The following is a 27,964-nucleotide window of genomic DNA, read 5'->3' on the forward strand; positions in this document are numbered from 1 at the left end:
TTTCCACGACAATGTGGGAGGGGGGAAACCGCGTGGAGTCCCTGAACGCCTCATTGTGGGAGCGTGAGTGGTCCCGTGTCTCGTGCTTCCGGGACTGCTGCTGCTGCTGCTGCTGTGGCGCGAGACCGTGTTTATTCCACCATGAGTCCGTTTGTCAGGTAAAATGTACGAGTGTGACGTCTGTGGCGGCATTAGCTCTGTGGTTAGCTCGAGTGTGTTTCCGCTGAGTGGGCGGGGTTTTTCCACATTGTCTCCAGTTCAAAAAGTAGCATGTCCACGAGTCCGATGTCTCGTCATTGGCCCCTCTGTAGACCACCATTGGCTCCTCTGTAGACCTTCATTGGCTCCTCTGTAGACTACCATTGGCTCCTCTGTAGACCCCCATTGGCTCCTCTGTAGACCTTCATTGGCTCCTCTGTAGACTCTCATTGGCTCCTCTGTAGACCACCATTGGCTCCTCTGTAGACCCTCATTGGCTCCTCTGTAGACCTTCATTGGCTCCTCTGTAGACCCTCATTGGCTCCTCTGTAGACTCTCATTGGCTCCTCTGTAGACCCTCATTGGCTCCTCTGTAGACCCTCATTGGCTCCTCTGTAGACCCTCATTGGCCCCTCTGTAGACCCTCATTGGCCCCTCTGTAGACCTTCATTGGCTCCTCTGTAGACCCTCATTGGCTCCTCTGTAGACCCTCATTGGCTCCTCTGTAGACCCTCATTGGCCCCTCTGTAGACCCTCATTGGCTCCTCTGTAGACCCTCATTGGCTCCTCTGTAGACCTTCATTGGCTCCTCTGTAGACCCTCATTGGCCCCTCTGTAGACCCTCATTGGCCCCTCTGTAGACCTTCATTGGCTCCTCTGTAGACCCTCATTGGCTCCTCTGTAGACCCTCATTGGCTCCTCTGTAGACCCTCATTGGCTCCTCTGTAGACCCTCATTGGCCCCTCTGTAGACCCTCATTGGCCCCTCTGTAGACCTTCATTGGCTCCTCTGTAGACCTTCATTGGCTCCTCTGTAGACCCTCATTGGCCCCTCTGTAGACCCTCATTGGCCCCTCTGTAGACCCTCATTGGCCCCTCTGTAGACCCTCATTGGCCCCTCTGTAGACCCTCATTGGCTCCTCTGTAGACCTTCATTGGCTCCTCTGTAGACCCTCATTGGCTCCTCTGTAGACCCTCATTGGCTCCTCTGTAGACTCTCATTGGCTCCTCTGTAGACCTTCATTGGCTCCTCTGTAGACCCTCATTGGCCCCTCTGTAGACCCTCATTGGCCCCTCTGTAGACCCTCATTGGCCCCTCTGTAGACCTTCATTGGCTCCTCTGTAGACCTTCATTGGCTCCTCTGTAGACCCTCATTGGCTCCTCTGTAGACCCTCGTTGGCTCCTCTGTAGACTCTCATTGGCTCCTCTGTAGACCCTCATTGGCTCCTCTGTAGACCCTCATTGGCTCCACTGTAGACCCTCATTGGCTCCTCTGTAGACTCTCATTGGCTCCTCTGTAGACCTTCATTGGCTCCTCTGTAGACCCTCATTGGCCCCTCTGTAGACCCTCATTGGCTCCTCTGTAGACTCTCATTGGCTCCTCTGTAGACCTTCATTGGCTCCTCTGTAGACCCTCATTGGCCCCTCTGTAGACCCTCATTGGCCCCTCTGTAGACCTTCATTGGCTCCTCTGTAGACCTTCATTGGCTCCTCTGTAGACCCTCATTGGCTCCTCTGTAGACCCTCGTTGGCTCCTCTGTAGACTCTCATTGGCTCCTCTGTAGACCCTCATTGGCTCCTCTGTAGACCCTCATTGGCTCCTCTGTAGACTCTCATTGGCTCCTCTGTAGACCTTCATTGGCTCCACTGTAGACCCTCATTGGCTCCTCTGTAGACTCTCATTGGCTCCTCTGTAGACCTTCATTGGCTCCTCTGTAGACCCTCATTGGCCCCTCTGTAGACCCTCATTGGCTCCTCTGTAGACTCTCATTGGCTCCACTGTAGACCCTCGTTGGCTCCTCTGTAGACTCTCATTGGCTCCTCTGTAGACCCTCATTGGCTCCTCTGTAGACCTTCATTGGCTCCTCTGTAGACCCTCATTGGCTCCTCTGTAGACCCTCGTTGGCTCCTCTGTAGACTCTCATTGGCTCCTCTGTAGACCCTCATTGGCTCCTCTGTAGACCTTCATTGGCTCCACTGTAGACTCTCATCGGCTCCTCTGTAGACCCTCGTTGGCTCCTCTGTAGACTCTCATTGGCTCCTCTGTAGACCCTCATTGGCTCCTCTGTAGACCTTCATCGGCTCCTCTGTAGACCCTCATTGGCTCCTCTGTAGACCTTCATCGGCTCCTCTGTAGACCCTCGTTGGCTCCTCTGTAGACTCTCATTGGCTCCTCTGTAGACCCTCATTGGCTCCTCTGTAGACCTTCATTGGCTCCTCTGTAGACCTTCATCGGCTCCTCTGTAGACTCTCATTGGCTCCTCTGTAGACTGCAGCCTGCTCAAACCTTTTGATGACTGATTTTTGGAGGGAGTTTTAGCATTTCAAAACAATTACTGCCACAACCATGTATTGAACGATATATTGAACGATGTATTGAACGATGTATTGAATGACGTATTGCTTGTTTAACAATGAATTAATCACTTTTATTAGCTGCAGACAGGGCACCGAGGTCTCATTTTTATCACAAAGGCGTTTACAATACTCTTTGTTAAATGAGTGAATTTAAAGCCTCCAGCTTTAAGCTTTGTTTAACAGCCCTAAAGGTGGTGCTTGTGGTCCTAAAGGTGGTGCTTGTGGTCCTAAAGGTGGTGCTTGTGGTCCTAAAGGTGGTGCTTGTGGTCCTAAAGGTGGTGCTTGTGGTCCTAAAGGTGGTGCTTGTGGTCCTCAGGAAAAGTGCACCAATGTGTACAATGAAGGGGAGATATTTGCACGCTGATTGTATTGTGTGGTATGTTCTGGAACAGTGCATGGGCCTGAGCTGATGATGGTGCTCCACAGACATGTATCTGCTCCTGCTGTTCGCCTGGATCACTCAGGCTTTCTCAGGTGAGTCACAATCATTCAAAAAGATTCCAAAATTCAAAAACATTGTGATTTTTTGTATTATAAGTCACACAATTATATTGTGATAGTCATCAATATATACATTGACCATAATGCTTAGCTCCACTTCAGTTGCCTGGGTACATGGGTGTTGCAGGCCAATTTACCGGGGCTCCCTCTGATGGCCGCTGTAGAAGAGCCCTGCAGCTGTAGAAGAGCAGAGCCCTGCAGCTGCAGCTGTAGAAGAGCCCTGCAGCTGTAGAGCTGTAGAAGAGCCCTGCAGCTGTAGAAGAGCCCTGCAGCTGTAGAAGAGCCCTGCAGCTGTAGAAGAGCAGAGCCCTGCAGATGCAGCTGTAGAAGAGCCCTGCAGCTGTAGAGCTGTAGAAGAGCCCTGCAGCTGTAGAAGAGCCCTGCAGCTGTAGAGCTGTAGAAGAGCCCTGCAGCTGTAGAAGAGCCCTGCAGCTGTAGAAGAGCCCTGCAGCTGTAGTAGCTGTAGAAGAGCCCTGCAGCTGTAGAAGAGCCCTGGAGCTGTAGAAGAGCCCTGCAGCTGTAGAAGAGCCCTGCAGCTGTAGAAGAGCCCTGCAGCTGTAGAGCTGTAGAAGAGCCCTGCAGCTGTAGAAGAGCCCTGCAGCTGTAGAAGAGCCCTGCAGCTGTAGAAGAGCCCTGCAGCTGTAGAAGAGCCCTGCAGCTGTAGAAGAGCCCTGCAGCTGTAGAGCTGTAGAAGAGCCCTGCAGCTGTAGAATAGCCCTGCAGCTGTAGAGCTGTAGAAGAGCCCTGCAGCTGTAGAAGAGCCCTGCAGCTGTAGAGCTGTAGAAGAGCCCCGCAGCTGTAGAAGAGCCCCGCAGCTGTAGAAGAGCCCCGCAGCTGTAGAAGAGCCCCGCAGCTGTAGAAGAGCCCCGCAGCTGTAGAAGAGCCCCGCAGCTGTAGAAGAGCCCTGCAGCTGTAGAAGAGCCCTGCAGCTGTAGAGCTGTAGAAGAGCCCTGCAGCTGTAGAAGAGCCCTGCAGCTGTAGAAGAGCCCTGCAGCTGTAGAGCTGTAGAAGAGCCCTGCAGCTGTAGAAGAGCCCTGCAGCTGTAGAAGAGCCCTGCAGCTGTAGAAGAGCCCTGCAGCTGTAGAAGAGCCCTGCAGCTGTAGAGCTGTAGAAGAGCCCTGCAGCTGTAGAAGAGCCCCGCAGCTGTAGACGAGCCCCGCAGCTGTAGAAGAGCCCCGCAGCTGTAGAAGAGCCCTGCAGCTGTAGAGCTGTAGAAGAGCCCTGCAGCTGTAGAGCTGTAGAAGAGCCCTGCAGCTGTAGAAGAGCCCTGCAGCTGTAGAGCTGTAGAAGAGCCCTGCAGCTGTAGAAGAGCCCTGCAGCTGTGGGACTGGTGTGGCCTTGTCAGACTGAAACATCTCGAGTCTCAGTCCACACGCTCATGTCCCACATGACAGAGCAGCGCCGTGCTAAACCGTCAGATTGTGCCAGAGCGCCAATTCCACTCTTTAGAAAACAATAGGGAACACACAGCTCCTGGGCACGTGGGCGTCAAGGAAACAAATTTACAGTTGAGTTTTCATATGAAGTGCAGAACGTGAACAGTGAGTGATTAAATCATGGTTAAAGTGACAATGTTTAAGAAGAGTTCATGAGTCCAACAGCAGAGGGAGAGAAACTGTTCTTATGGAGGAGGTTCAGGTCCGGATGGACCGTAGCCTCCTGCCTGAGGGGAGTATATTGTATATTGTTGTATATGTATTGTTCACTATAAGTTTTTGGTGTTTTTATTGTTTTATTCTGTGTTTTGTGAAGCACTTTTTTACTTCTGTTTGTGAAAGGTGCTATATAAATAAAATTTACTTACTTATTTACCTGAGGGGAGTGGCCTCCTGCCTGAGGGGAGTGGCCTCCTGCCTGAGGGGAGTGGCCTCCTGCCTGAGGGGAGTGGCTCATTGTTCGTGTCCAGGGTTAGAAGAGTCCCAGAGTCCTGGAAACGTACAGGTCCTGCAGAGAAGTCTGCAGCCGATCACCTTCTCAGCAGAGGGCGCTGTAGTCTCTGTTTGACACTGGCTGTGGCTCCAGCGTACCACACGGTGATGGAGGAGGTGATGGAGGAGGTGATGAAGGAGGTGAGGAGTAGGTGATGGAGGAGGTGATGGAGAAGGAGAGCTTGTCCTGTAGCAGAGCAGGGAGGATGGTGTTGTTCACAGACCTGTTGGTTCTGTAGGTGAACTGGAGGGGGTCCAGCAGGGGGTCCAGCAGGGGGAGGTGAAGGACTTGAGGTTGGGACATGGCAAAACTCAGATAATTAAAGCGGCAAAGGGTGAGATTAATGACCTTGTCCCTCAGGAAATAATAAAAAATGCTCTTCACCAAACTAGGATATTATGAAATTCTCCAAATTATTAGCAACTGGCACTTGGGGGCATTAAACATAGAATCAAATATGACCACATCATGCGATCAAGTGAATCGGTAATGACATGATAAAAATAGTGCATCTAAAATTCACCACGGTCTCTTTCTGTGGAATGACCTTTTGTGTGGTGGAGGACATTTTGGGCTAAGCTCTTCCTGAGTCTGTTCTAGCATCCTGGGAAATGTGGATCTACATGAAAAGCATCCTGGGAAATGTGGATCTACATGAAAAGCATCCTGGGAAATGTGGATCTACATGAAAAGCATCCTGGGAAATGTGGATCTACATGAAAAGCATCCTGGGAAATGTGGATCTACATGAAAAGCATCCTGGGAAATGTGGATCTACATGAAAAGCATCCTGGGAAATGTGGATCTACATGAAAAGCATCCTGGGAAATGTGGATCTACATGAAAAGCATCCTGGGAAATGTGGATCTACATGAAAAGCATCGTGTCATTACAAAATAAATACTGTATTCTGCAGTTAAAAGAGTCCCTCCTGCTCCAGAGAGGCTGGTCCTGAAGTCAGCCAACATGAGCCACATGCTGCAGTGGGACAGAGGACAGGGGACGCCAGCCGAGGTCACCTACAGCGTATCCTTCCACACTGACAGGTCAGACCACTCCCCTACAGCGTATCCTTCCACACCGACCGGTCAGACCACTCCCCTACAGCGTATCCTTCCACACTGACAGGTCAGACCACTCCCCTACAGCGTATCCTTCCACACCGACCGGTCAGACCACTCCCCTACAGCGTATCCTTCCACACAGACAGGTCAGACCACTCCCCTACAGCGTATCCTTCCACACCGACCGGTCAGACCACTCCCCTACAGCGTATCCTTCCACACCGACAGGTCAGACCACTCCCCTACAGCGTATCCTTCCACACAGACAGGTCAGACCACTCCCCTACAGCGTATCCTTCCACACGACAGGTCAGACCACTCCCCTACAGCGTATCCTTCCACACCGACAGGTCAGACCACTCCCCTACAGCGTATCCTTCCACACCGACAGGTCAGACCACTCCCCTACAGCGTATCCTTCCACACCGACAGGTCAGACCACTCCCCTACAGCGTATCCTTCCACACCGACAGGTCAGACCACTCCCCTACAGCGTATCCTTCCACACCGACAGGTCAGACCACTCCCCTACAGCGTATCCTTCCACACCGACAGGTCAGACCACTCCCCTACAGCGTATCCTTCCACACTCCTTCCACACTGACAGGTCAGACCACTCCCCTACAGCGTATCCTTCCACACAGACAGGTCAGACCACTCCCCCCCTACAGCGTATCCTTCCACACGACAGGTCAAGACCACTCCCCTACAGCGTATCCTTCCACACCGACCGGTCAGACCACTCCCCTACAGCGTATCCTTCCACACCGACAGGTCAGACCACTCCCCTACAGCGTATCCTTCCACACTGACAGGTCAGACCACTCCCCTACAGCGTATCCTTCCACACCGACAGGTCAGACCACTCCCCTACAGCGTATCCTTCCACACTGACAGGTCAGACCACTCCCCTACAGCGTATCCTTCCACACCGACCGTCAGACCACTCCCCTACAGCGTATCCTTCCACACCGACAGGTCAGACCACTCCCCTACAGCGTATCCTTCCACACTGACAGGTCAGACCACTCCCCTACAGCGTATCCTTCCACACCGACCGGTCAGACCACTCCCCTACAGCGTATCCTTCCACACAGACAGGTCAGACCACTCCCCTACAGCGTATCCTTCCACACTGACAGGTCAGACCACTCCCCTACAGCGTATCCTTCCACACCGACCGGTCAGACCACTCCCCTACAGCGTATCCTTCCACACAGACAGGTCAGACCACTCCCCTACAGCGTATCCTTCCACACTGACAGGTCAGACCACTCCCCTACAGCGTATCCTTCCACACCGACCGGTCAGACCACTCCCCTACAGCGTATCCTTCCACACAGACAGGTCAGACCACTCCCCTACAGCGTATCCTTCCACACTGACAGGTCAGACCACTCCCCTACAGCGTATCCTTCCACACCGACCGGTCAGACCACTCCCCTACAGCGTATCCTTCCACACAGACAGGTCAGACCACTCCCCTACAGCGTATCCTTCCACACTGACAGGTCAGACCACTCCCCTACAGCGTATCCTTCCACACCGACCGGTCAGACCACTCCCCTACAGCGTATCCTTCCACACAGACAGGTCAGACCACTCCCCTACAGCGTATCCTTCCACACTGACAGGTCAGACCACTCCCCTACAGCGTATCCTTCCACACCGACCGGTCAGACCACTCCCCTACAGCGTATCCTTCCACACCGACAGGTCAGACCACTCCCCTACAGCGTATCCTTCCACACTGACAGGTCAGACCACTCCCCTACAGCGTATCCTTCCACACCGACCGGTCAGACCACTCCCCTACAGCGTATCCTTCCACACCGACAGGTCAGACCACTCCCCTACAGCGTATCCTTCCACACAGACAGGTCAGACCACTCCCCTACAGCGTATCCTTCCACACGACAGGTCAGACCACTCCCCTACAGCGTATCCTTCCACACCGACAGGTCAGACCACTCCCCTACAGCGTATCCTTCCACACCGACAGGTCAGACCACTCCCCTACAGCGTATCCTTCCACACCGACAGGTCAGACCACTCCCCTACAGCGTATCCTTCCACACCGACAGGTCAGACCACTCCCCTACAGCTTATCCTTCCACACCGACAGGTCAGACCACTCCCCTACAGCGTATCCTTCCACACTCCTTCCACACTGGGTCAGACCACTCCCCTACAGCGTATCCTTCCACACCGACAGGTCAGACCACTCCCCTACAGCGTATCCTTCCACACCGACAGGTCAGACCACTCCCCTACAGCGTATCCTTCCACACAGACAGGTCAGACCACTCCCCTACAGCGTATCCTTCCACACGACAGGTCAGACCACTCCCCTACAGCGTATCCTTCCACACCGACAGGTCAGACCACTCGCCTACAGCGTATCCTTCCACACCGACAGGTCAGACCACTCCCCTACAGCGTATCCTTCCACACCGACAGGTCAGACCACTCCCCTACAGCGTATCCTTCCACACAGACAGGTCAGACCACTCCCCTACAGCGTATCCTTCCACATGACAGGTCAGACCACTCCCCTACAGCGGATCCTTCCACACCGACAGGTCAGACCACTCCCCTACAGCGTATCCTTCCACACTCCTTCCACACTGACAGGTCAGACCACTCCCCTACAGCGTATCCTTCCACACAGACAGGTCAGACCACTCCCCTACAGCGTATCCTTCCACACCGACAGGTCAGACCACTCCCCTACAGCGTATCCTTCCACACCGACAGGTCAGACCACTCCCCTACAGCGTATCCTTCCACACCGACAGGTCAGACCACTCCCCTACAGCGTATCCTTCCACACCGACAGGTCAGACCACTCCCCTACAGCGTATCCTTCCACACTCCTTCCACACTGACAGTCAGACCACTCCCCTACAGCGTATCCTTCCACACAGACAGGTCAGACCACTCCCCTACAGCGTATCCTTCCACACCGACAGGTCAGACCACTCCCCTACAGCGTATCCTTCCACACCGACAGGTCAGACCACTCCCCTACAGCGTATCCTTCCACATCGACAGGTCAGACCACTCCCCTACAGCGTATCCTTCCACACTCTTCCACACTGACAGGTCAGACCACTCCCCTACAGCGTATCCTTCCACACCGACAGGTCAGACCACTCCCCTACAGCGTATCCTTCCACACCGACAGGTCAGACCACTCCCCTACAGCTTATCCTTCCACACCGACAGGTCAGACCACTCCCCTACAGCTTATCCTTCCACACCGACAGGTCAGACCACTCCCCTACAGCGCATCCTTCCACACCGACAAGTCAGACCACTCCCCTACAGCGTATCCTTCCACACTCCTTCCACACTGACAGGTCAGACCACTCCCCTACAGCGTATCCTTCCACACCGACAGGTCAGACCACTCCCCTACAGCGTATCCTTCCACACCGACAGGTCAGACCACTCCCCTACAGCGTATCCTTCCACACCGACCGGTCAGACCACTCCCCTACAGCGTATCCTTCCACACCGACAGGTCAGACCACTCCCCTACAGCGTATCCTTCCACACTCCTTCCACACTGACAGGTCAGACCACTCCCCTACAGCGTATCCTTCCACACAGACAGGTCAGACCACTCCCCTACAGCGTATCCTTCCACACGACAGGTCAGACCACTCCCCTACAGCGTATCCTTCCACACCGACAGGTCAGACCACTCGCCTACAGCGTATCCTTCCACACCGACAGGTCAGACCACTCCCCTACAGCGTATCCTTCCACACCGACAGGTCAGACCACTCCCCTACAGCGTATCCTTCCACACCGACCGGTCAGACCACTCCCCTACAGCGTATCCTTCCACACCGACAGGTCAGACCACTCCCCTACAGCGTATCCTTCCACACTCCTTCCACACTGACAGGTCAGACCACTCCCCTACAGCGTATCCTTCCACACAGACAGGTCAGACCACTCCCCTACAGCGTATCCTTCCACACGACAGGTCAGACCACTCCCCTACAGCGTATCCTTCCACACCGACAGGTCAGACCACTCGCCTACAGCGTATCCTTCCACACCGACAGGTCAGACCACTCCCCTACAGCGTATCCTTCCACACCGACAGGTCAGACCACTCCCCTACAGCGTATCCTTCCACACCGACAGGTCAGACCACTCCCCTACAGCGTATCCTTCCACACCGACAGGTCAGACCACTCCCCTACAGCTTATCCTTCCACACCGACAGGTCAGACCACTCCCCTACAGCGTATCCTTCCACACTCCTTCCACACTGACAGGTCAGACCACTCCCCTACAGCGTATCCTTCCACACCGACAGGTCAGACCACTCCCCTACAGCGTATCCTTCCACACCGACAGGTCAGACCACTCCCCTACAGCGTATCCTTCCACACCGACAGGTCAGACCACTCCCCTACAGCGTATCCTTCCACACCGACAGGTCAGACCACTCCCCTACAGCGTATCCTTCCACACCGACAGGTCAGACCACTCCCCTACAGCGTATCCTTCCACACTCCTTCCACACTGACAGGTCAGACCACTCCCCTACAGCGTATCCTTCCACACAGACAGGTCAGACCACTCCCCTACAGCGTATCCTTCCACACGACAGGTCAGACCACTCCCCTACAGCGTATCCTTCCACACCGACAGGTCAGACCACTCCCCTACAGCGTATCCTTCCACACCGACAGGTCAGACCACTCCCCTACAGCGTATCCTTCCACACTCCTTCCACACTGACAGGTCAGACCACTCCCCTACAGCGTATCCTTCCACACAGACAGGTCAGACCACTCCCCTACAGCGTATCCTTCCACATGACAGGTCAGACCACTCCCCTACAGCGTATCCTTCCACACCGACAGGTCAGACCACTCGCCTACAGCGTATCCTTCCACACCGACAGGTCAGACCACTCCCCTACAGCGTATCCTTCCACACCGACAGGTCAGACCACTCCCCTACAGCGTATCCTTCCACACCGACAGGTCAGACCACTCCCCTACAGCGTATCCTTCCACACCGACAGGTCAGACCACTCCCCTACAGCTTATCCTTCCACACCGACAGGTCAGACCACTCCCCTACAGCTTATCCTTCCACACCGACAGGTCAGACCACTCCCCTACAGCGCATCCTTCCACACCGACAAGTCAGACCACTCCCCTACAGCGTATCCTTCCACACTCCTTCCACACTGACAGGTCAGACCACTCCCCTACAGCGTATCCTTCCACACCGACAGGTCAGACCACTCCCCTACAGCGTATCCTTCCACACCGACAGGTCAGACCACTCCCCTACAGCGTATCCTTCCACACCGACAGGTCAGACCACTCCCCTACAGCGTATCCTTCCACACCGACAGGTCAGCCCACTCCCCTACAGCGTATCCTTCCACACCGACAGGTCAGACCACTCCCCTACAGCGTATCCTTCCACACTCCTCCTTCCACACTGACAGGTCAGACCACTCCCCTACAGCGTATCCTTCCGCACCGACAGGTCAGACCACTCCCCTACAGCGTATCCTTCCACACCGACAGGTCAGACCACTCCCCTACAGCGTATCCTTCCACACTGACAGGTCAGACCACTCCCCTACAGCGTATCCTTCCACACCGACAGGTCAGACCACTCCCCTACAGCGTATCCTTCCACACCGACAGGTCAGACCACTCCCCTACAGCTTATCCTTCCACACCGACAGGTCAGACCACTCCCCTACAGCTTATCCTTCCACACCGACAGGTCAGACCACTCCCCTACAGCGTATCCTTCCACACCGACAGGTCAGACCACTCCCTTAAGCGTATCCTTCCACACCGACAGGTCAGACCACTCCCCTACAGCGTATCCTGACACACCGACAGGTCAGACCACTCCCCTACAGCGTATCCTTCCACACTCCTTCCACACTGACAGGTCAGACCACTCCCCTACAGCGTATCCTTCCACACCGACAGGTCAGACCACTCCCCTACAGCTTATCCTTCCACACCGACAGGTCAGACCACTCCCCTACAGCGTATCCTTCCACACCGACAGGTCAGACCACTCCCCTACAGCGTATCCTTCCACACCGACAGGTCAGACCACTCCCCTACAGCGTATCCTTCCACACTCCTTCCACACTGACAGGTCAGACCACTCCCCTACAGCGTATCCTGACACACCGACAGGTCAGACCACTCCCCTACAGCGTATCCTTCCACACTCCTTCCACACTGACAGGTCAGACCACTCCCCTACAGCGTATCCTTCCACACCGACAGGTCAGACCACTCCCCTACAGCGTATCCTTCCACACTCCTTCCACACTGACAGGTCAGACCACTCCCCTACAGCGTATCCTTCCACACAGACAGGTCAGACCACTCCCCTACAGCGTATCCTTCCACACGACAGGTCAGACCACTCCCCTACAGCGTATCCTTCCACACCGACAGGTCAGACCACTCGCCTACAGCGTATCCTTCCACACCGACAGGTCAGACCACTCCCCTACAGCGTATCCTTCCACACCGACAGGTCAGACCACTCCCCTACAGCGTATCCTTCCACACCGACCGGTCAGACCACTCCCCTACAGCGTATCCTTCCACACCGACAGGTCAGACCACTCCCCTACAGCGTATCCTTCCACACTCCTTCCACACTGACAGGTCAGACCACTCCCCTACAGCGTATCCTTCCACACAGACAGGTCAGACCACTCCCCTACAGCGTATCCTTCCACACGACAGGTCAGACCACTCCCCTACAGCGTATCCTTCCACACCGACAGGTCAGACCACTCGCCTACAGCGTATCCTTCCACACCGACAGGTCAGACCACTCCCCTACAGCGTATCCTTCCACACCGACAGGTCAGACCACTCCCCTACAGCGTATCCTTCCACACCGACAGGTCAGACCACTCCCCTACAGCGTATCCTTCCACACCGACAGGTCAGACCACTCCCCTACAGCTTATCCTTCCACACCGACAGGTCAGACCACTCCCCTACAGCGTATCCTTCCACACTCCTTCCACACTGACAGGTCAGACCACTCCCCTACAGCGTATCCTTCCACACCGACAGGTCAGACCACTCCCCTACAGCGTATCCTTCCACACCGACAGGTCAGACCACTCCCCTACAGCGTATCCTTCCACACCGACAGGTCAGACCACTCCCCTACAGCGTATCCTTCCACACCGACAGGTCAGACCACTCCCCTACAGCGTATCCTTCCACACCGACAGGTCAGACCACTCCCCTACAGCGTATCCTTCCACACTCCTTCCACACTGACAGGTCAGACCACTCCCCTACAGCGTATCCTTCCACACAGACAGGTCAGACCACTCCCCTACAGCGTATCCTTCCACACGACAGGTCAGACCACTCCCCTACAGCGTATCCTTCCACACCGACAGGTCAGACCACTCCCCTACAGCGTATCCTTCCACACCGACAGGTCAGACCACTCCCCTACAGCGTATCCTTCCACACTCCTTCCACACTGACAGGTCAGACCACTCCCCTACAGCGTATCCTTCCACACCGACAGGTCAGACCACTCCCCTACAGCGTATCCTTCCACACCGACAGGTCAGACCACTCCCCTACAGCTTATCCTTCCACACCGACAGGTCAGACCACTCCCCTACAGCTTATCCTTCCACACCGACAGGTCAGACCACTCCCCTACAGCGTATCCTTCCACACCGACAGGTCAGACCACTCCCTTAAGCGTATCCTTCCACACCGACAGGTCAGACCACTCCCCTACAGCGTATCCTGACACACCGACAGGTCAGACCACTCCCCTACAGCGTATCCTTCCACACTCCTTCCACACTGACAGGTCAGACCACTCCCCTACAGCGTATCCTTCCACACCGACAGGTCAGACCACTCCCCTACAGCTTATCCTTCCACACCGACAGGTCAGACCACTCCCCTACAGCGTATCCTTCCACACCGACAGGTCAGACCACTCCCCTACAGCGTATCCTTCCACACCGACAGGTCAGACCACTCCCCTACAGCGTATCCTTCCACACTCCTTCCACACTGACAGGTCAGACCACTCCCCTACAGCGTATCCTGACACACCGACAGGTCAGACCACTCCCCTACAGCGTATCCTTCCACACTCCTTCCACACTGACAGGTCAGACCACTCCCCTACAGCGTATCCTTCCACACCGACAGGTCAGACCACTCCCCTACAGCGTATCCTTCCACACTCCTTCCACACTGACAGGTCAGACCACTCCCCTACAGCGTATCCTTCCACACAGACAGGTCAGACCACTCCCCTACAGCGTATCCTTCCACACGACAGGTCAGACCACTCCCCTACAGCGTATCCTTCCACACCGACAGGTCAGACCACTCGCCTACAGCGTATCCTTCCACACCGACAGGTCAGACCACTCCCCTACAGCGTATCCTTCCACACCGACAGGTCAGACCACTCCCCTACAGCGTATCCTTCCACACCGACCGGTCAGACCACTCCCCTACAGCGTATCCTTCCACACCGACAGGTCAGACCACTCCCCTACAGCGTATCCTTCCACACTCCTTCCACACTGACAGGTCAGACCACTCCCCTACAGCGTATCCTTCCACACAGACAGGTCAGACCACTCCCCTACAGCGTATCCTTCCACACGACAGGTCAGACCACTCCCCTACAGCGTATCCTTCCACACCGACAGGTCAGACCACTCGCCTACAGCGTATCCTTCCACACCGACAGGTCAGACCACTCCCCTACAGCGTATCCTTCCACACCGACAGGTCAGACCACTCCCCTACAGCGTATCCTTCCACACCGACAGGTCAGACCACTCCCCTACAGCGTATCCTTCCACACCGACAGGTCAGACCACTCCCCTACAGCTTATCCTTCCACACCGACAGGTCAGACCACTCCCCTACAGCGTATCCTTCCACACTCCTTCCACACTGACAGGTCAGACCACTCCCCTACAGCGTATCCTTCCACACCGACAGGTCAGACCACTCCCCTACAGCGTATCCTTCCACACCGACAGGTCAGACCACTCCCCTACAGCGTATCCTTCCACACCGACAGGTCAGACCACTCCCCTACAGCGTATCCTTCCACACCGACAGGTCAGACCACTCCCCTACAGCGTATCCTTCCACACCGACAGGTCAGACCACTCCCCTACAGCGTATCCTTCCACACTCCTTCCACACTGACAGGTCAGACCACTCCCCTACAGCGTATCCTTCCACACAGACAGGTCAGACCACTCCCCTACAGCGTATCCTTCCACACGACAGGTCAGACCACTCCCCTACAGCGTATCCTTCCACACCGACAGGTCAGACCACTCCCCTACAGCGTATCCTTCCACACCGACAGGTCAGACCACTCCCCTACAGCGTATCCTTCCACACTCCTTCCACACTGACAGGTCAGACCACTCCCCTACAGCGTATCCTTCCACACCGACAGGTCAGACCACTCCCCTACAGCGTATCCTTCCACACCGACAGGTCAGACCACTCCCCTACAGCTTATCCTTCCACACCGACAGGTCAGACCACTCCCCTACAGCTTATCCTTCCACACCGACAGGTCAGACCACTCCCCTACAGCGTATCCTTCCACACCGACAGGTCAGACCACTCCCTTAAGCGTATCCTTCCACACCGACAGGTCAGACCACTCCCCTACAGCGTATCCTGACACACCGACAGGTCAGACCACTCCCCTACAGCGTATCCTTCCACACTCCTTCCACACTGACAGGTCAGACCACTCCCCTACAGCGTATCCTTCCACACCGACAGGTCAGACCACTCCCCTACAGCTTATCCTTCCACACCGACAGGTCAGACCACTCCCCTACAGCGTATCCTTCCACACCGACAGGTCAGACCACTCCCCTACAGCGTATCCTTCCACACCGACAGGTCAGACCACTCCCCTACAGCGTATCCTTCCACACTCCTTCCACACTGACAGGTCAGACCACTCCCCTACAGCGTATCCTGACACACCGACAGGTCAGACCACTCCCCTACAGCGTATCCTTCCACACTCCTTCCACACTGACAGGTCAGACCACTCCCCTACAGCGTATCCTTCCACACCGACAGGTCAGACCACTCCCCTACAGCGTATCCTTCCACACTCCTTCCACACTGACAGGTCAGACCACTCCCCTACAGCGTATCCTTCCACACAGACAGGTCAGACCACTCCCCTACAGCGTATCCTTCCACACGACAGGTCAGACCACTCCCCTACAGCGTATCCTTCCACACCGACAGGTCAGACCACTCGCCTACAGCGTATCCTTCCACACCGACAGGTCAGACCACTCCCCTACAGCGTATCCTTCCACACCGACAGGTCAGACCACTCCCCTACAGCGTATCCTTCCACACCGACCGGTCAGACCACTCCCCTACAGCGTATCCTTCCACACCGACAGGTCAGACCACTCCCCTACAGCGTATCCTTCCACACTCCTTCCACACTGACAGGTCAGACCACTCCCCTACAGCGTATCCTTCCACACAGACAGGTCAGACCACTCCCCTACAGCGTATCCTTCCACACGACAGGTCAGACCACTCCCCTACAGCGTATCCTTCCACACCGACAGGTCAGACCACTCGCCTACAGCGTATCCTTCCACACCGACAGGTCAGACCACTCCCCTACAGCGTATCCTTCCACACCGACAGGTCAGACCACTCCCCTACAGCGTATCCTTCCACACCGACAGGTCAGACCACTCCCCTACAGCGTATCCTTCCACACCGACAGGTCAGACCACTCCCCTACAGCTTATCCTTCCACACCGACAGGTCAGACCACTCCCCTACAGCGTATCCTTCCACACTCCTTCCACACTGACAGGTCAGACCACTCCCCTACAGCGTATCCTTCCACACCGACAGGTCAGACCACTCCCCTACAGCGTATCCTTCCACACCGACAGGTCAGACCACTCCCCTACAGCGTATCCTTCCACACCGACAGGTCAGACCACTCCCCTACAGCGTATCCTTCCACACCGACAGGTCAGACCACTCCCCTACAGCGTATCCTTCCACACCGACAGGTCAGACCACTCCCCTACAGCGTATCCTTCCACACTCCTTCCACACTGACAGGTCAGACCACTCCCCTACAGCGTATCCTTCCACACAGACAGGTCAGACCACTCCCCTACAGCGTATCCTTCCACACGACAGGTCAGACCACTCCCCTACAGCGTATCCTTCCACACCGACAGGTCAGACCACTCCCCTACAGCGTATCCTTCCACACCGACAGGTCAGACCACTCCCCTACAGCGTATCCTTCCACACTCCTTCCACACTGACAGGTCAGACCACTCCCCTACAGCGTATCCTTCCACACAGACAGGTCAGACCACTCCCCTACAGCGTATCCTTCCACATGACAGGTCAGACCACTCCCCTACAGCGTATCCTTCCACACCGACAGGTCAGACCACTCGCCTACAGCGTATCCTTCCACACCGACAGGTCAGACCACTCCCCTACAGCGTATCCTTCCACACCGACAGGTCAGACCACTCCCCTACAGCGTATCCTTCCACACCGACAGGTCAGACCACTCCCCTACAGCGTATCCTTCCACACCGACAGGTCAGACCACTCCCCTACAGCTTATCCTTCCACACCGACAGGTCAGACCACTCCCCTACAGCTTATCCTTCCACACCGACAGGTCAGACCACTCCCCTACAGCGCATCCTTCCACACCGACAAGTCAGACCACTCCCCTACAGCGTATCCTTCCACACCGACAGGTCAGACCACTCCCCTACAGCGTATCCTTCCACACCGACAGGTCAGACCACTCCCCTACAGCGTATCCTTCCACACTGACAGGTCAGACCACTCCCCTACAGCGTATCCTTCCACACCGACAGGTCAGACCACTCCCCTACAGCGTATCCTTCCACACCGACAGGTCAGACCACTCCCCTACAGCGTATCCTTCCACACCGACAGGTCAGACCACTCCCCTACAGCGTATCCTTCCACACCGACAGGTCAGCCCACTCCCCTACAGCGTATCCTTCCACACCGACAGGTCAGACCACTCCCCTACAGCGTATCCTTCCACACTCCTTCCACACTGACAGGTCAGACCACTCCCCTACAGCGTATCCTTCCACACAGACAGGTCAGACCACTCCCCTACAGCGTATCCTTCCACACGACAGGTCAGACCACTCCCCTACAGCGTATCCTTCCACACCGACAGGTCAGACCACTCCCCTACAGCGTATCCTTCCACACCGACAGGTCAGACCACTCCCCTACAGCGTATCCTTCCACACCGACAGGTCAGACCACTCCCCTACAGCGTATCCTTCCACACCGACAGGTCAGACCACTCCCCTACAGCTTATCCTTCCACACCGACAGGTCAGACCACTCCCCTACAGCTTATCCTTCCACACCGACAGGTCAGACCACTCCCCTACAGCGCATCCTTCCACACCGACAAGTCAGACCACTCCCCTACAGCGTATCCTTCCACACCGACAGGTCAGACCACTCCCCTACAGCGTATCCTTCCACACCGACAGGTCAGACCACTCCCCTACAGCGTATCCTTCCACACTGACAGGTCAGACCACTCCCCTACAGCGTATCCTTCCACACCGACAGGTCAGACCACTCCCCTACAGCGTATCCTTCCACACCGACAGGTCAGACCACTCCCCTACAGCTTATCCTTCCACACCGACAGGTCAGACCACTCCCCTACAGCTTATCCTTCCACACCGACAGGTCAGACCACTCCCCTACAGCGTATCCTTCCACACCGACAGGTCAGACCACTCCCTTAAGCGTATCCTTCCACACCGACAGGTCAGACCACTCCCCTACAGCGTATCCTGACACACCGACAGGTCAGACCACTCCCCTACAGCGTATCCTTCCACACTCCTTCCACACTGACAGGTCAGACCACTCCCCTACAGCGTATCCTTCCACACCGACAGGTCAGACCACTCCCCTACAGCTTATCCTTCCACACCGACAGGTCAGACCACTCCCCTACAGCGTATCCTTCCACACCGACAGGTCAGACCACTCCCCTACAGCGTATCCTTCCACACCGACAGGTCAGACCACTCCCCTACAGCGTATCCTTCCACACTCCTTCCACACTGACAGGTCAGACCACTCCCCTACAGCGTATCCTGACACACCGACAGGTCAGACCACTCCCCTACAGCGTATCCTTCCACACTCCTTCCACACTGACAGGTCAGACCACTCCCCTACAGCGTATCCTTCCACACCGACAGGTCAGACCACTCCCCTACAGCGTATCCTTCCACACTGACAGGTCAGACCACTCCCCTACAGCGCATCCTTCCACACCGATAGGTCAAACCACTCCCCTAGGATTTTAGTCCGAATTAAGAGTCAAGTCTGATATGAATCAAAGGACACTTTTTAACATTCAGGGGTGAAAAATACACCACCAAAACAATATTTACCCTAGGCAACTGGGATTAATGCTGCTAATGAAATTTTCATATTCTAAATGGTTTCCTGTTTTGCAGAGGTCCATGTTGCAGATTGGTGCCTGGATGTGACCAAGTGGTGGAGCCTCTGGTTTGTGACCTGACTGAAGCCTTCTCTGACCCAGAGGAGACCTACATCTTCAGGGTCACAGCTCAGCTCAGGTCTGAGCAGTCCACATCGCCCTGGTACACATTCAGTCCCATCAAAGACAGTAAGCACACATTCAACTCTTAGGATCGGAGTTAATGGCCATATTAGTGGCCATTAAATGTTAATTTTCTAAAAGCAGTTAAAGGGGTCTGCATCTAATAATGAGGGGCTGTACCTGGTTTTCAATCTTTTGAAAGTAGTATTTTGTACCAGATTTTTTTGCATTTAAAAAAGTAAAATCTGGTTTGCCCCTATACAGATATATTATATTATATATAAAGAGCGTTCTCTGTATCTATTTATGGAGCGTTTTATTCTCAGAAGCAGGGGAAGTGCGCTGTTAGCATGCTAACATTTGTTAGCTTTACTGGCTCTGGGATCAGAGACTCATGAAAAGAGCTTATAAAGTCAAACACTGCACTACACTATACACTATATTTTGTGTCTCGTAAGAGCTGAAAGCAGCACATCTACTACTGGTGCTACTGGTGTCTAACATGAATACATGTGGATGTAAATGTGCAAAGGGTTTGTGAGCGCTAGAGACGAGTTAGACGGATTTAAAAACCTACTTCCTCCTCCTGCGGTTTGACATCAGGTGCTCCAGCTTCCATTCACGTTCATGTATTCGGTCTCATGTTCCAGTAGGTTAGTGTTTCAAATCCCTTTCTAGCCTTTTTAGACATTATGTTCTGACATGTTCTTGCTGTGTCGCTCTCGGTGAGATTGTGTCATTGTAGTGTAGTCGGTGCAGATTTACAGCGTCAGTCTAATGCTCACACATTCAGTCTGATATGGCCTGGAGTCATAAAGACCATCTAAAATAAATCCTATTATCTCATGATTCCCCCACATTGCCTCGTATGTGGTGTGTGGGTGTGTTGCTGGTGGGAGTGGCCGATGGTGCAGATTGGCAGCCTCACTTCTGTCAGTCTGCCCCAGGGCAGCAGAACGGTTACTGAAGCTTAAAGAATAAGCTTCTGTAACCATAATACAGAAGAATAATACATAATATAATGACTGCAGCACTTTTAGAGGCTTTGTCAGGTCAAATGTATATCATTCATTTGATCTGCTGTCAGGTAGAGCTGGCATACGTCTGTCTCTGACCGGTGTCCCCTCTGCCCAGCTCAACTGCAGCCCCCCGTCCTGCAGCTGGAGCACTGTGAGGCTTCTCTCTGTGTGGACTTGGATGCTCCAGTTCCTGCTCTCTACTCCATCTACGACAAGTTCTGGTACGAGCTGAAGGTTCAGAAGGACGGTGGACATTTCATGGTACAATGGCTCTCACCTTCTTAGTGCAGTGTAAATGGTGCTGTCTAAACCTTCTCTGACTCCAGGAGAAGCCCCTGAGGTCTCTCCGGAGGCACACTGAGCCCGGGGTCACAGGAGGCTCCCAGTACTGTGTGTCTATTCGCTTCTCGGATGCATCTGTGCCCCGAGTGTCCAGCTACAGCCCCCCTCAGTGTATCTACATCCACAGCCCCCACTCTGCAGGTAAATGAAGATTCACCGAGTCACAGAGTCAAGACTTTAAACAAATGTTCCAAAGGCTCATGAGTTCTTCTCCCTCGTCAGAGCGCCCCCTTGCTGTGATCGCTTGTCTGCTGGTGCTCCTGATGCTGGTGGTCTTCTCTCTTGTTTCTTCTGGCTGTATCTGCCTCAGACAACAGGCCCTGCCCTCAGCCCTGGTGAGACCCTCTGCCACGCCCCATGGACTGAACAAGAGGATGTAACTTGTCCTCCTACTGTTCCCCAGACTGTGCCGTCCAGTCAGACATTTAAAAATGCATTCATTCAGTCATTTGCCATAATGACTATTTATTAAATTATCAACAAACCAGATATTTCTTTTAAACATCAAACATTGAATCAGGTTAAAAACAGAGTGAGGTTATGATGAATGATGGTCTTTCTTCATCTGGTTCACTCCAGATTGATCTGTGTGAATTGAATTCTTCACTTGAATCAATCGGAAGTCTCTCGCCAAAAGACGTTAAACAAAACTTTACTCTGATTGGTCGAAGTGTCTCAACAGCAGAAACATCTAGACTGTGTTAAGTCCAGAAAAGCAGTCGTCTTTCTCCTCCACAAATGTACAAAAATCCACTGTGTGCATGTTTGTGACAAACAAAATATTCTGTATTTCTCCTAAAAGAGGCTGCCATGTTTCTTTTGGTTGGGATTGTCTTGACCTCTGTCCAAACCACAAACCAATCAGTGGGAGCCCAACAAGATGAACTCTCAAAGAGTTTGTAACCGACATCAGGAGAATTCATCTTTCTGGCACGGCTAAGTCTAACTCCCTGTTCTTTTAAAAGCTTTTTAAAGCTTTGGAAATCATGTTCATATTTCTAATTGTGAACATTGATTTGTTTGAATCAGTCCAGAGACATGGAAATTATTCTATACTAGGGCAGGGAGATATGGTACATTTTTTACCATAACGATAACGATATAATTGACGCTTGACAAAATACTTCAAAAATGCACAATCTGTTTTGGTGCAAATTCAAAAAAGGAACAATTACTCTGCTCTGATCTACATTAAAGCTATAGTTTCATACCAATGGTACATCTGACAGGTAGAGTAACGTTTCATAAAGGCTGGACCTATGTTAAGGAATGTTGCTTCATGTTGTGGTGGTCCTCATTCATTCTGTAGGCTTTAGGTTGATGTGGGGGTTTCACTGACTGTGGCTGCTCCTTTGACATCTCCATGAAACAACGGCACTGCAAGTGCGTTTCATCCAAATGTTATCGCCATATTTCAATTCCATATCGTCACGTTGGACAAGCTCTCCCAACTCAACGTGCCTGACTCCACCTGCAGGGGGAGCACTGACTTCCTGACGGAGGCAGTGCGTGTGGCTGGAGAAGGGCTATCAGCACAGGAGCTCCACAGGGCTGTGTACTTTCTCCCCTGCTCTTCTCCCTGTACACAAACTGCTGCACCTCCAGCCACGCCTCCGTAAAACTGATCAAGTTTGCGGACGACACCACCCTCATCACCATGACGACACCACCTTCATCACCATGACGACACCACCCTCATCACCATGACGACACCACCCTCATCACCATGACGACACCACCCTCATCACCATGACGACACCACCCTCATCGAGCTCATCTGGGACGGGGATGAGTCTGTTACAGGAGGTGGAGCTGCTGGTGCAGCAGTAAAAACCTGGAGTTCAACGCCCAGAAGACGGTGGAGATGATCGTGGACTTCAGGAGAGTCACAGCCCCCCAGCCCCCCCTCACCATCTCAGACCCCCCCATCTCCACTGAGGACTCCCTCCACTTCCTCTGCTCCACCATCACCAGGACCTCAAGTGGGAGGAGCCACCATCACCAGGACCTCAAGTGGGAGGAGCCACCATCACCAGGACCTCAAGTGGGAGGAGCCACCATCACCAGGACCTCAAGTGGGAGGAGCCACCATCACCAGGACCTCAAGAGGGAGGAGCCACCATCACCAGGACCTCAAGTGGGAGGAGCCACCATCAGCTCCTCATCATGAAGCTCCAGCAGAGGATGTACTTCCTGCAGCAGCTGAGGAAAGACAAACTGATGATGGAGCAGTTCTACACGACCATCATTGAGTCCATCCTCACATCCTCCATCACCTCCTCCATCACCTCCACCATCACCTCCTCCATCACCTCCTCCATCACCTCCTCCATCACCTCCTCCATCACCTCCACCATCACCTCTACCATCACCTCCTCCATCACCTCCTCCATCACCTCCTCCATCACCGTGTGGTACACTGGAGCCACAGCCAGGGACAAACAGAGACTACAGCGCCCTCTGCTGAGAAGGTGATCAGCTGCAGACTTCATCTCTGCAGGACCTGTACGTCTCAGGACTCTGGGACGTGAGGGTCCAATCACAGCCGACATGGACTATTTGAGTCACTCCCCTCAGGCAGGAGGCCACTCCCCTCAGGCAGGAGGTCACTCCCCTCAGGCAGGAGGCCATTCCCCTCAGGCAGGAGGCCGCTCCCCTCAGGCAGGAGGCCACTCCCCTCAGGCAGGAGGTCACTCCCCTCAGGCAGGAGACCACGGTCCATCAGGACCAGAACCTCCCGTCATAAGAACAGTTTCTTTCCCTCTGCAGTTGGACTCATGAACACTGCCTAAGCACCTTTCACTCACTGCACTGTCATTTTTTATTGCGCTACATATTTTATTTATGTACATATTATGTCTATTTTTTAACTTTACTTACCTATTTTTAATATCCGGTAGCTATTCATTGTCCATTGTTTTGTGGTTCGTGTTGCACCAGGACAAGTTCCTATGTTCGTGAATCATGTTCATTGACAAATGGCAATAAACCTTATTCTGATTCTGACTCTAAATGATACTAGTAACAGCAGGAAAGGTGATAAGCAGCGCCCTCAGGCCACACACATGGGCCTCATGTTTAGAACTGACTGACTGGTGAAAAACTGATATTATTTTTTATTGTTCATTTACAGTGTTATGAGAAATGTGTCTAATGGATAAAAAGTTTAACTTTTACTACTTAAAATGATTAGACTATTGACAAAAATACAGTTTACAATTGTAACCTGCCTAATTGTTATTATCACACTGTAATAAAATGAGTTGTCGTGGGTAGCTTGGTGAATAACACACTGCCTCCATATTTCCTGTAAGTGCATGTTTGTGGTTTCACTTCAGTATAATAAGAAGCCAGATTTTTGTGTTTTTGACTGTTTTTTCCGTTCCGTTGCTCTGAAGCATCAGGTTCAGAGCGGGCGTGTGGTTTTGCAGCTTTCGAGTGCATTTGACACTTTTCTTAGTAATTCACAGGTGTGAAGTGTTCAAACTGAACCATAGAAACTGAAGAACGTTCCACACCAGATTTCACACAAAGCTCTTTGCAAACCCGGCTTGATGTTCAGAGGTTTTATATTACACGCATCAACGCTTCTCAAACTGAAAGTGTACCTTGGAAGTGTCTGGTCTTTCCTCCTGAGGCCACAGTAAAGTGAGACGTTCAAACCAAACAAGACGCATCATTCAAATGTAAGATTATGAAGGTTATAATTCTCCAGTGACTGTTTCTGCAGAGCACAACTTTAGTGCAGATGTGCTTAGGTCATGGGTGTTTCATCCCCCAGAGTCAAAAACAATCAGAGGAATACGTTGGTTGGATAAATAATACTTTTTTTAAAACAACGGCGGATAAACCTCATTGATTATGAGGTTTCTTACCCACCGTGTGAAGGAACGTGATGACCACCAGTACAAACCAGGTCCTCACCCTGGACATTCCATACAAGGTCGTCAACAATCAAATACATTTTGACATATCTGCGAGTAATTCAATTTTATTCATATTAATAGACAGATGCAAGATAACATAAGACTATCGTTAAACTAAAACAGCAAAACAAGGCGGTAATAATTAATGAGGAAGCTTTTCATTCTGTTAGCTGGCCATATTTATTTAAAGAGGTAAACACATTTCAAAGAGAATATTGGGGCTCTTTACGATGATCCAATATCAAGATTTAAAATAAACAGTCACCTGACAGACTCACTGACTCTGGAAGGAGGGGTGAGTCAGGGCTGTGCCTGGTCTCTCCTCCTGTTTGCTTTGTATTTGGAACCAATGGCCCAATTTATTAGACAATTAAAAACAATTCACAGTGTTACAATAGACGAGACGGAACATACATTTGCCTGATGCAGATGAAGTTCAATTTTATTTGACCAAACCAGACATGGTTGACCCAAATTGATGAATTTTCTCCAAAAAATGTAGTCAACGTCTTGATACAAATTAAATTGAAATGATCTCATTCTGGCGCCCCCCTCTGACCTTTAGAAAAACCTTCCCGTTCAAATGACAAACAGAATCTCAAACAGAAAAAAGTGTAGTCCTCCATAAAGAACTATTTACTATTATAAAAAAAAAAATATCTTGAACAGTGGAACCTTATCCCCTACTTAAGTCTTAAGTCAAAGGATTAAAACTATAAGAAATATTGTTTTGGCCAGATTCCTCTATCTGTTCCAGACTCTAACCCCAACCGGCTGTTTGAGTGGAATAAAACATTTCAAGATTTGTATGGCAAGGGAAAAAAACCCTGTATCCGGTTTAAAACTCTACAACTAGCAACAGAAAAAGGAGGCAGGGTTTACTTTCTTTGAAAAATGACTTTATTTCAGGTAAAATGAGAGCATTGCTGGTGTGATCCAGAATGTTGTGCTTAATTGTCTTATACTGAGAGTCATGTGGTGCCGGGGGTTCCTGTACAGGTCTTATACTGAGAGTCATGTGGTGCCTGAGGTTCCTGTACAGGTCTTATACTGAGAGTCATGTGGTGCCTGAGGTTCCTGTACAGGTCTTATACTGAGAGTCATGTGGTGCCGGGGGTTCCTGTACAGGTCTTATACTGAGAGTCATGTGGTGCCTGAGGTTCCTGTATAGGTCTTATACTGAGAGCCATGTGGTGCCGGGGGTTCCTGTACAGGTCTTATACTGAGAGTCATGTGGTGCCGGGGGTTCCTGTACAGGTCTTATACTGAGAGTCATGTGGTGCCGGGGGTTCCTGTACAGGTCTTATACTGAGAGTCATGTGGTGCCTGAGGTTCCTGTACAGGTCTTATACTGAGAGTCATGTGGTGCCTGAGGTTCCTGTACAGGTCTTATACTGAGAGTCATGTGGTGCCTCAGGTTCCTGTACAGGTCTCATACTGAGAGTCATGTGGTGCCTGAGGTTCCTGTACAGGTCTTATACTGAGAGTCATGTGGTGCCTGAGGTTCCTGTACAGGTTTTATACTGAGAGTCATGTGGTGCCGGGGGTTCCTGTACAGTTCTTACTGCAGATGACAGACGCTTGAGTCATGAGGAGGAAATGAAGAATCCCTGGGTCAAATCTGTGCTTACAACATGGAAGGAGCTGATCAAAACATACAAACTAAACAAGGTTTTGTACCAACTAGTTCTGACCTGAGATTCAAGGTCTGGATTACTAAAAGTATAAAAGTTTCTACCAGATTATAACAGAAAGTTGCGTTGAAAGACTCCTTTGACTTGGAGCAACAGGATAGGCTTTTACAAATAAGGAGTTTTAACCAAGTTCTATTCTGAAATGTAAATGTGCTGGTTAAAGAAGAGCAATTATTAAAAACGAGTGACTTAATAAAAAGTCACTATATGAATGATTTAAGGTGTTATTGTGTTCTAAAGTTGTCTTTCTCTTGCAGACCTCTGTGTGTCACATGGAGAAAAGGCTGCTGGTGTCCTTCCATCCCCCTGTCTCTTCTCTGAGCATCAGTAAACAACCAGCGCCCTCTTATGGACAGACTGAGTTCTGCAGCTCCGAGTCGGACGACAGCGAAGATGAGAGTGGACGAGTAAACGCAAATGCTGCGCTGTACACGAATAAAGGCTCTCTCTCCTCTGTGCCCTTTCTAAGTACCTCTGCCCCTCACAGCAAGGAGGGGAGGAGGGAGAGAGCAGAGGAGGAGGGGAGGAGGGAGAGAGCAGAGGAGGAGGGGAGGAGGGAGAGAGCAGAGGAGGAGGGGAGGAGGGAGAGAGCAGAGGAGGAGGGGAGGAGGGAGAGAGCAGAGGAGGAGGGGAGGAGGGAGAGAGCAGAGGAGGAGGGGACAGAGGAAGCGGAGGAGGTGAACCTTCTCACTTTAACATTCAGCAGAGACACAGCCGTGGTGGTTCTGCCTGAGATGGAGCTGCCAGTGTGGGACGTAGAGGAGGAGCATGAGCCAGAGGAGGAGCATGAGCCGGAGGAGGAGCGCTTTGAGGAAAGTTGCTGTCAATCTGGGTACATGAGTCGATAAGTATTTTATCCTCCCAGACCCTGAGGAGAGGCCACAATATAAAATAAATACAATTCTAAAGACATTGGCGCTCACGTCTGTTTGGACAGGAGCTTCTGCACCTGGCGACGGTGTCACATGACAAACACACGTACATCTGGGAGCGACAATCTACACCAAAGATGTCCATCCACACTCCAAAACCCTTTTATATAGTTTACTACTAAGTGTTGGTCTGATGAAGTATTTTAAAAGTCTGTGCCCCAGAGGGACCCACACATTTTCAGCTCACGAGCTACTTTTATATTCAACAAAGTCCCAAGATCTACTATAGAGCTCATTCACCCACCTCACAAAACCACCTGATCGCTT

At 52.5% G+C, this 27,964-nt stretch overlaps 1 protein-coding gene across 2 annotated transcripts; it reads left to right on the forward strand.

The window, feature by feature from the left end:
* Positions 1–72: 72 nt before the first annotated feature.
* LOC140359308 (interferon alpha/beta receptor 2-like) lies at positions 73–27,964 on the forward strand. 2 transcript variants are annotated; one of them, XM_072444172.1, is made up of 8 exons: positions 73–158; positions 2,949–3,030; positions 5,903–6,032; positions 19,678–19,850; positions 20,919–21,064; positions 21,130–21,286; positions 21,368–21,480; positions 27,023–27,964. In XM_072444172.1, the coding sequence occupies exons 2-8, from the start codon at positions 2,985–2,987 to the stop codon at positions 27,611–27,613; spliced, it is 1,356 nt and encodes a 451-aa protein (XP_072300273.1). In that variant the 5' UTR covers positions 73–158; positions 2,949–2,984; the 3' UTR covers positions 27,614–27,964. The 2 variants fall into 2 exon arrangements, with proteins under 2 accessions (XP_072300273.1, XP_072300274.1); XM_072444173.1 differs by lacking the exon at positions 5,903–6,032.

The sequence above is a fragment of the Eucyclogobius newberryi genome, unplaced genomic scaffold (assembly GCF_026437365.1).
Source record: "Eucyclogobius newberryi isolate DKJ021-1_F unplaced genomic scaffold, fEucNew1.0.hap1 SCAF_14, whole genome shotgun sequence".
NCBI lineage: Eukaryota > Metazoa > Chordata > Actinopteri > Gobiiformes > Gobiidae > Eucyclogobius > Eucyclogobius newberryi.